Here is a 10,164-nt window from a genome sequence, read left to right as displayed (position 1 = left end):
TTATTTTTTTTGCTGGGTGACGCTAATAATCTGTCGTGGAAATCATGATTATTCAAACAGTTATTTATTTTTTGGTACAAAACAGTAAAATGTTTAATGGAAAAAAATATAAATCCAAATACATTTCTTTGAAATACTATAATTATGTAAGTTCCAAACATAATGTATAAAATTAGTGATTACAAGAAAAAAAAGTTGTAAATGGAAAATGTCATGGAATTCAAGTATGATTTCCTTGTGTGTAAACAAACATAGTGTGTTGGATATAAATTAAGAATCTTTTTTTTTACGATTATGCCAATTTTGTGTGTATATATATATATATATATATATATATATATATATATATATATATATATATATATATATATATATATATATAATTTTGTGTATATATATATATATATATATATATATATATATATATATATATATATATATATATATACACATATATATACATACATACATACATACATACATACATACATAGTGTGTGTGTGTGTGTGTGTGTGTGTGATTGTATTTTAAATTCGGCAATCAACAAAAATAAAGGTTGGCGTATTCAGGATAATGCTTCCGGTTTTTAAAATCGTTGAATAAAGTTTAAAAAAAAAAAAAAAAACGAAGAAAAAACACTGTGGCCGCCATTTTGCCTGTGGCCGAACGCAGCAGCTACGGATTGTACTGCAGTGCTTCCATCTCAAACCGTTTTTAATCAAGAAACTGGTAATTCTTGCTGTTTCTTTGTATTATAATTGACAATTGCATCTCTTTTATGATATATGGTGGGTGCTGGGTGTTTTTTTTTGGGGGGGGGAATTACATTTAATGTAAGGGTGACAACAAATGTATAAGTAGGCCTCTCCTAGCACAAACAAATCCCTAATTTACAACGCTAACGTTGAAAGAGCTTTACGTTTTCTTCATTAGGTTATTGATGTAATGTCTAACTAGTAATAATTGATGAAACTTTTTAATTGTACTTCAACTTACCTTCGACAAATAGCAGTGACTTTTCAACAGCGCCCGGTTTCGTCGTTTTTACGTAATTTATTTTTATTATTTAATTTTTATTTTTTACAACATACACATCGTGGCCGTTAAAGTCGTCATCTGGATTTTACCAAACAATTAGGTAAGAATCTTCCTTTGGTCAATTGTTGTCGGTGTTCGTGTGTTTTAGTAGCATCTCCGTTTCTAAACTGCATTGTGGGAGGCTTATAGTTCTGGGACATTCTGTAGGTTACAATGTTTCAGAAATATAAAAATATGAGTTTGCGTCAAAGAAAGTGACCAAGAAGGTTGTTGAAATAACATACATTTGGTTTTTACTGGATGAGTTAAAACCTGGACATTGGCGGTGGTAAGTGATCATCATGAATTGTGGATTGAGAAGAATCATGCATAAATGTGACTTAAGGCCACGTAAATATTTGGAGGAATCAAATTGTGGAAAAATAATACCTACAAATACTAATTTAACAAATAATTTGACTAGAAATTGGACTATATATGACAGCGTGTTATCAAGGGGGCTTTCTGGAGCCTGTATTGAAAGAGACTTTTACATGCCAACTGTTACCTGATGTTGAATCTTTTCTGATTTCAAGTTAAAATGGAACTTAACAATAAAAAAAAAAGGTCATGTCAACTGTATTTCAGAAGGTAAACATGTGATTAGTTACCCGAATTATGACTGTTATGATTTGATCATCTAATAAGTTGAAGTGTTGTGATAGACCCAAAAAAATATTTTTCATGATGATGTATCCTGTATTGAGAATTCTCAAAGTTGTGTCATAATAACCCCTTCAGTCCTGTGGGAGTGTTTTTGATTGATATTTTTTAGGTTTAAATCCATCCTTTGGCCCTTTGCTGTGATCCTTGGAAATGGAAAACATACCTTCCTTTGAGAATACATGGGCAGAAGACCTTTTTTCTTTCAACATTGGTAGATAATACCTGGCCCCTTCTTTTATCACTCAAATGTTTCCAAGTGTGCAAAATTTCATCCAGCCCAAGAAGAGTTGTTTTCACCATCCTCCAGTCTGCACTTGTGCCCTTTTTGCAACACGATTAAGCATTTTTTTTCTTCCCCCTCTTAAGATTTTTTCATGTTAGACAAATGATTTAAAAAAACAAAATCTTTAAAAGAAAAAAATAAGGAAAAGGACTTGAAGCCACCATCAGTGTTGTTAAGCAGTCTACCAGAGATGTGCCCTGGGCGAACCACCCCCCCATTTCCCTCTTATCTCATGGATCAAGTGTTCCTCCAGGACTTCATACTGAAACAAGGACACCCCATCATCAACCTGCAAAAGAGAGGAGACCGTCTGTACGCACCTCAGGTAATTTGCATCAGATAAATGCAAGGTAATCCAAAAACATTATTTTCATTGAGCATATTATGTGGTCAACATTTTCCTGTTTAGTAATAGGAATGTAACGAGCAGCACACCTCTGTCAAAAAACATTACTTTTCCCCCGCTACAGCCAAACACAGTATTGTGAACTACATAGACCAGGGGTAGGGAACTCCGGTTCCTCGAGAGCCATATCCTGCCTGTTTTGGATCTCTCCTTACTACAGCACACCTGATTCAAATGATCAGCTCACCAGTATGTTTAATAGAAGTATCAAACAATCCTGATCATTTGAGTCAGGTGTGTTGTAGTAGGGAGGGATCCAAAACAGCCAGGATATGGCTCTCGAGGAACCGGAGTTCCCTACCCCTGACAAAGACCATGATATTTTGCGCCAATGAGTAGGACTGCACAATATATCGAAAAAATATCAAAATTGCCACATTGGCCCTTGCAATATACATATCGCAAAGACATGCAATAGGTTTCTCATGCAATTGTATGCTTTTATCTGAATTTCACCAGTCAGACATAAATTTAAATGTGCATAACAATCCAATAGTTGAACATTATGTTGAGTAATTACCTTTAATTAGCTAAGAATACATTGAGCTTGCTTACTTTGCTGCATGAAAAAAATGTCATTTCTACAGGTACATGTTAAATATTGCTATTATATCGCTATCGTCAACATCCATGTTTTTCCAATACTGTACAGCCCTTCCGCTGAGCCAATAGGAACATTTGACAATAAAATGACTGGCTATTTCTTTGTTACTTCTGTCATGTACAAAACACATTGTTGTGCTTTTTCTTTTATTATTTTCATGAGCTTTTTTTTTTTTTTTTTCCAGACAATATTCTGAGTTTATACAGTATCGTGATCTTTTTTTATTTCGCCAAACTACCTACAATATTGTGATAATTATCGTATCATGAGGATTCATTGCGATAATATCGTATCATGTCTTTTGGATATTGTTAAATTCCTATTTAGTTATCCATATGTGTTGAAAATCTCTTCAATTATAACCCAGACTGTGCAATGAACTGATCTGTGTTTTCAGGGAGTCCGGTTGGCCTGGAAGAAGCAGCTACGGAGTTCAAAAGTCATAGCCAGATTGGTGCCAATAAAAACTTAAACCAGCCTCACAATGACTAACAATGGAGATGACTGCTACTTCTTTTACTATTCTACCTGCACTAAAGTAAGCAATTTGTTGTTTTATTTATTAATTTAATTTTATTGGTGTTTAGTGTTTGAGGTATCCTCATAGTCATACACTTAAGTCACATAATGTTGTCTCTTATTTATTCCGCAAGGGAGACAGCTGCCCTTTCAGACACTGTGAAGCAGCGATGGGCAATGAGACTGTCTGCAACCTCTGGCAGGAGGGACGATGCTTCCGAAAAGTCTGCAAGTTTCGCCACATGGAGATCACAGTAAGAAGCATTTTAAAAATAATAAAATTAAAGAAGCGGTGATGTTGGCATAGATTGTTCTAATTTTAAATGGTGTACTGCACAATATCATATTGACAGCTTTTTTGACCACCTTATTTAGCTCCACTAGGGTCTAACTATTAGAAACACAGAGCTGCCAAATGTTAAGACCCTGTCTCACTGAGCAGCGAAGGTTTGCAGGTGTGTGCGCACAAGTGTTGGACGATATGGGGGGGGGGATCTATGATCCTGAATCGATATATCGTTCGGCGTATTAAAAAGACTCTGAATCGATTGATAGGTATTGATAATCGATATTTAAAGTTTAAATAAAAAAAACTAAAAGCATGCACAAGTGATTTAGTGCGTTTGTAAGTCAGATGTCTGCTAGGATAAGTTAATACGTGACAAGATGGCGGAACAAGCAAAATCTCATACGAGCGCAGCGAATACAAAGTGTGAAATATAAATTTTATTTTACTTTTTGTTTTTAAAAAGGTGCCAGTGTTTTGCATGTATAATAAAATGTAAGCCAATGTAGTGATTCATCGGAATCGAATCTAATCATCGGCCTCTGGATCGGAATTGAATCGAATCGTGGGCCTCTGAATCGGAATTGAATGGTGAGGTACCTATAGATTCCCACCCCTAATCACGATATAGACCATTTTGTATCATGATAACAATATACCACAAGATATTTTTATTCATTCTAGAAAAATATACATATATAAAAAATAGATATATTCAAATGTGCTTCATCAACCAGTTGTTGTATTATTTTTTACTCCTCTATATGGCACTGTTGGCTTAAAAGGGTTTAAGAAATGCAAGTCTGTCTACCTTCAGCCCAATGATGAACACAGAGTCCAGTCTAAATAACAGGCATAAAAAATGTCTGACAGAAATTGATAAGAAAAAAATAGGAATTTAAATAAAAACACGAGCGTGACTGTAATGTAGTTTTGAGAGCATTTATTGTGCAGATCCCAAAAGTCACAGTAAAAACTCCTGACAGTATTGTGAAAACCAATCACATTTGTAATATTTTATGCATTCATTATACTAAATTCATCCGTTTTCTGAATCACTTTGTCTCTGCGTTAATATACTTTTAGTCTTGTAGGACACTCCACCCGGCTGACGTACGGGACGGCGGACCATTTCCTGTATATCTGTGTAGCATTATTTTGTAATCATTTTTCTCTCCAGACACTAATTAAATTACCTGCTATTTTACTGTTGAAGGTTGGATACGCACTGCTTTTAGTTAACGCAGTTAACTCAGTCATTTACTTCTTGTGGCAGCTGACCTCTGCTCACATTGCAGCCAAATTTAGAGGAGAGTCACAGGTCTCAAAGACGGACGTTTGCGTAGTTTTACTTGAAAAAGTTGCTCGACGGCTCATTGGAGAAATCCAAAATAATTTGCGTACTTTGCAAATCCAAATGGGTTATATGCACGCAGCACTTCCGCGTTCGATGTCATAAGGCACAGAAGCTTCCAGTGCAGGGTAGACGCTGTAGCAGAGCGCGCTGTTCACGTGATGCAACTCTAGCCCAAGTCCACAACAGGGACAGTCCTTTGTTTAACACTATGGCCACCTGAATTCTAAAATGACTTAGATTTCCTAGAGCCTTTTTTTTTTCTTTGATAGGACAGTTTAAATGGTTAATGTGCGTGTAAAAAACCTTCATGTGGCTTAATGTAAGCAAATTACGACCGATCACCGCCAATATTGATTGATTGCTTTGGCATTCTCTGAGTGGACATCTAAGTGGAGATGTGCATGTGAATTTGGTGGCGATTGGTCGTAGTTTTCTAACATTAAGCCACGTTAAGCTTTTTGACATGAAGGGTTTTAGACGGAAAAGACGTCGTTGCCTAAAATGATTAATACTCGCTGCTTGACTAACTATTAAAGATATTTTAGTCATTAAAAGTCTGTTTGAGTATCTTTAAATGTAAATTATATACTGTAGCTCCTCTCCAAGTCCTGTCTTTTACAAGTGGTATTAGGGCTGCTCGATTATGGAAAAAAATATTAATCACGATTATTTTGGTAATAATTGAAATCGCGATTATTCAAAAGATTATTTTTTGTTGCAAAACCAGAACAGATTTAAACAGATGTAAAAAAATATTAAGACAAAATTCTTTGAAACGCTATAATAATTTAATTCCATTTTGGACCCAACAACATTTATTAAATTATTTTTTTTTTTTAATTAAGTGCAAATGTATAAATTAAAATATGGTTTCCTTGTATAAACAAACAAGTTAACTTGCTATGCACTTCTAAATTGCCAAAGTAGTAAACTGCTTGGAGTAAAATGTCAATTTTGACAGAATAACAGATATGCTATTCATTTATACATTTAGACCTTTGTCTGGAGACTATTTTGTTTTGTTTTTACAGAAATATTTACACATAGTAAACAAAGTTAAAGTAATATGCTTCTGATAAATTATTAATTGAATATGCTGGTTGGGTCAAACTAGTTTAAATATTGACTGTTACTAGTATGTAATCTATACAATACTTATAAATTACAGTAGGCCATATATAAACTTTATTACAATATAATGACCAATATGTTTGCAAATTGCATTTGAAGCAATTTGAAAAAAAAATGAACACAAAGAATTTGACTTCATATTATAGACTACACAAAAAATTTAACTTAGGTCACAGTAATAATGTTTAGCATGGTTTCTATTTTTGTGCTAGTAAAAGTAGTGTATATTTTACATAAGATATGTTATTTAAAATAAATCTCTCGTGCCGATTGCGAAGTGGAGTCTGTGCCCTAAACATTTAGAAGCCTTGTCCGGGCAATAGATTCTTTTTGTGTCTCTCCGATGTTGATGGGTGGGGGTTGCTGCGTTCAGTGTTTCAACGACTGAGATTTGCGTTGCGGACGATGCCAAATCTAACTCTGTGTTTTCTTGCTTTGGTGTATCATAACATCATCGTAAACCAAACGATGGTTGAATAGATTTGTTGTGTTGCCGGTGGATGCAGAGACAACTTGCACTTTTTACGTCTTTACTCGCAGTCTTCCACGGCTAACCCAAAATGTAACCAAATAAGCGATTTCGACTTGCCTTGCTTGTTTACAAGTCGTTCTTGTAGCGGGACTTGTGCAATTTTCAGGTCTGTTACTCTGTTAAAATGTTGAGTAGGAGCGTGTGCAGTGTGACTTACGGGGGGTTCTGGCTGGCTGGCTTGCTGGAGAGGGTGGCGCAGCGGAGTAACTCGTGCGCTCATGCCTCAAAACAACTCAAAATTAGTATTAACAATCGGGTTTTTTTTTTTGCAATTATGCCAGTTTTGTAATCGTGGAGTGTAATAATCGAAATCGTAATTAAATTTCGATTAATTGCACAGCCCTAGGTGGTATTGCATTATCACATTGTGTAAAAATAATCCCGAAAAATTCCCCAAAATGTTGAAAGAAATTCTCTGAAGTAAAATTGATTCAAAACAATAGCGATGGGCATGACTGAAAAGTGATGCCGTATGATATTTTTCCAGAAATAGGTCACACCCACTCCGTGCGTATAGTCCATTCAAATACCATATTAGTAGTACGTCTTTGGATCAAAGAACTTTATTTCAACAGTCTTTGAATTGAAATATAGGTTTAATTCAACCTATTTGAATTGTAAGTAGTTCGTAGTATGTTCTCAACGCCGATTGGCTGTAAGAAGAAGATCTGACGGTCCTCAAATAGTGGTGGTGAACTGTAATTTAGCGATGACTGAAGCGTGGTTAACCATAACCATGATGGAGTGACGGACTGACGAGACAGTTTTGGTTCCGCATGAAATAATGACTGATGATGACAGACGGTTGGCCCGGCTGCTTACGAATGACGGACCTCATTTAGTCCCGCTGTAATGTTCCTGGCAGAATTTTAAAAATATGAAAATTGTTCATGAAGTGAATATCTTTAGGTTGGCAGCTCTGTGAATGTGATGTGGTCGAAGATTTTGGTGCAACTAACTAAAATAAGTTGGACGCAACAGTGCAAGAAGTTAGTCTATGTAGGGATGTAAAAATTTGCCCATATCACACAGCACTTCCTCTCTGACATTGTAATAAATCTCAGCATAATTATCTTTGTTCTGCGATTCATGCGATTCATGTTACAGCTACTGTTTTGTTCATAATGACGTGGTCTGTCTTCGTACTGACTGTTTAAGAAAGTGAATCCGTCCAGCCAAACATTTAATCAAGGGAAATTCTTGCTTACCTGTTTTTGTCAAATGTACCATAAACAAGCAACAAAAGGAAGCCCACTCGAATGGGATGTCGATTTATACTCTGCATATTGAGTTTGCCATGGTTAAAATGATTCAAATGTATTGACCTACTGATGTGGTAAGAATATAATCATACCGTACTTTTAATATGTTTGCTTGTTGGTAAACTCTTACGTCAATACAGAAAAAACGGAAGGAAATACCATGTTATTGGGAGACCCATCGAGCCGGCTGCCAGAAACCACACTGTGCCTTTTTCCATGAAAAGCCGCGTTATGTTGATGGCATTCTTATCCCACCTGACCTAAGTGAGTGTATTCCCAGATAATTTATATTTTAAGAGCATTTCAACGAATTGCACCAAAAATGACCAATAACTTGACCCAGGCCAAAGTGAGAATGAGGAACAGCAACATGAAGAGCCATCCCCGCTGCCAGCGACTCCTCTCCCCACCGCAGCCAATCCCCAGTTGAGAGGAGTCATCAAGACGGAAAGCCAGGAACCTGTCCCAAGCCCGACGCATCCACCTGTGGTGATTAATCCAGCAGATGATGATGAGGATGAAGATGGTGAGTTTCTGGAGTTTTGTTTCAGTGTAGTTTGATTTCATTACATCTACAGTCCCCTCCAAAAGTAGTGGAACGGCAAGGTAAATTCCTTTGTTTTTGTTTTGTTGTTGTATACTGAAGGCGTTTGGGTTTCAGATTTCTGATTCTGATAATCTGATTTACATCTTGTAGTGTTAAACCACTAAAGAGAGAGCACCTTTTATTTGAAGCCACCCACTTTTCAAGTCAGCACAAGTATTTGAACAGACATTAAAATTAAAGGGATGTTTTGATGTTTTTTAGAATGTTTTGATTTTTCAATGTCCATTCATTTTAAAAAACAACTATTATTTTAAATAATATGCAAACAATATGTTCTATCACATCGTGCATTTAAAAAATATATATAATCATAGCTCTAATAATCCCTATTTAATACAGGGTGACCCCAAAAAACCGAGCCCCAACTTTCAATAGACATAGGTAGTTTTTTGTTGTTGTTTTTTTTAAATTACTCAATCAAATGCAACTTGAGTTCTAACTAAGTTATTCTGTTTAGAACATCACATTAAAACATTATACTCATTAGCGTTTTCTTCAGAAATTCATTTCAAATTCACAAATCCAAATGTTCTTTCGGGGCCTGTTTTTTGGGGGGAAGGGTCACCCTGTATTACATACTGACTGGAGGCTGCCACGTTTCGCTGCCATCTTTCTGCAACGGATAGCCGAAGGAGAGAAACTTCGAAGGAGGCGAACATAGTTCCTCAACATCATGACTACAGCATGTGTAACAAATGCAATCCACTTACTTTGTCACTTGAGGGAATACTAGAAGTTGTTTGTGATGACATTTTTCTTGCACCTCTGCTGAAGAAAGACGCGTGGTCTCTCTGAGGCACCGTAGTGTGTTCTTAAATGCATGCGCTTCAAGTTTAGGTCGTTGCATTCTATTAGTTCAACACTAGATGGGATGAAATTCGACACAATGTCAATTTAACTTAAAGCTTCAGAAAACAGGTGAGCCGTGATTGGTCATTACCTGAGCCCTGAGCAACTGTGATGTCATTTTTCAGTTGACAGAAGTGACAAAATGGCAGCCCCCTGAAATGGCTAAAAATGGGTGGATGTTGCTGCTTAACCCATTAAGCCCGGGGGCGCATAACCGCGTTTCTACCACTAGAGCCAGGAGCGCTGTTGCGTCTTTCTACCTTTCAAACCGAGGGAGCGGATACGTCACCGTCCTTTTTTAATCCAATCCAGTCTCTTAGACAATTTAATGCATCAGAATATACACGTGACGGTGTCGCGAGATCGCAGAGGATGTCGTGGAATTTTTTCGAGCCGTAGGTAGGCTTAACCACACGGATGCTGTCGATCGCCAGGAGCTCTGATTAAAGTAATTTACGGCAGTGATATATAGATGACGTGCACGACCAGTGGAACCAGTCAAACGTGATATGATATGGTTTGTAGACAATTACGATATTGACGTCTTTGTAACAGAATAGAGGATGGTAATTACCACTCGTCCAT

The 10,164-nt window shown here is 36.4% G+C and overlaps 1 protein-coding gene across 1 annotated transcript in view; it reads left to right on the top strand.

The window, feature by feature from the left end:
- The first annotated feature begins 644 nt into the window (after window positions 1-644).
- zc3h11a (zinc finger CCCH-type containing 11A) overlaps window positions 645-10,164 on the top strand; it is a 29,099-nt gene continuing 19,579 nt past the window's right edge. Inside the window, exons 1-6 of the mRNA XM_086040452.1 lie at window positions 645-729; window positions 2,280-2,351; window positions 3,434-3,574; window positions 3,690-3,809; window positions 8,264-8,387; window positions 8,467-8,649. Coding sequence (XP_085896578.1) covers window positions 3,521-3,574; window positions 3,690-3,809; window positions 8,264-8,387; window positions 8,467-8,649 — 481 coding nt within the window. The 5' untranslated portion in view covers window positions 645-729; window positions 2,280-2,351; window positions 3,434-3,520. The remainder of the gene's footprint in view (window positions 730-2,279; window positions 2,352-3,433; window positions 3,575-3,689; window positions 3,810-8,263; window positions 8,388-8,466; window positions 8,650-10,164) is intronic.

The sequence above is a fragment of the Filicampus tigris genome, chromosome 9 (assembly GCF_054856515.1).
Source record: "Filicampus tigris isolate MCC_2025a chromosome 9, RoL_Ftig_1.0, whole genome shotgun sequence".
NCBI classification, from domain to species: Eukaryota; Metazoa; Chordata; class Actinopteri; order Syngnathiformes; family Syngnathidae; genus Filicampus; species Filicampus tigris.
The sequence above is the reverse complement of the archived record's forward strand: the minus strand, read 5'-3'. Positions and strand labels throughout refer to the sequence as shown.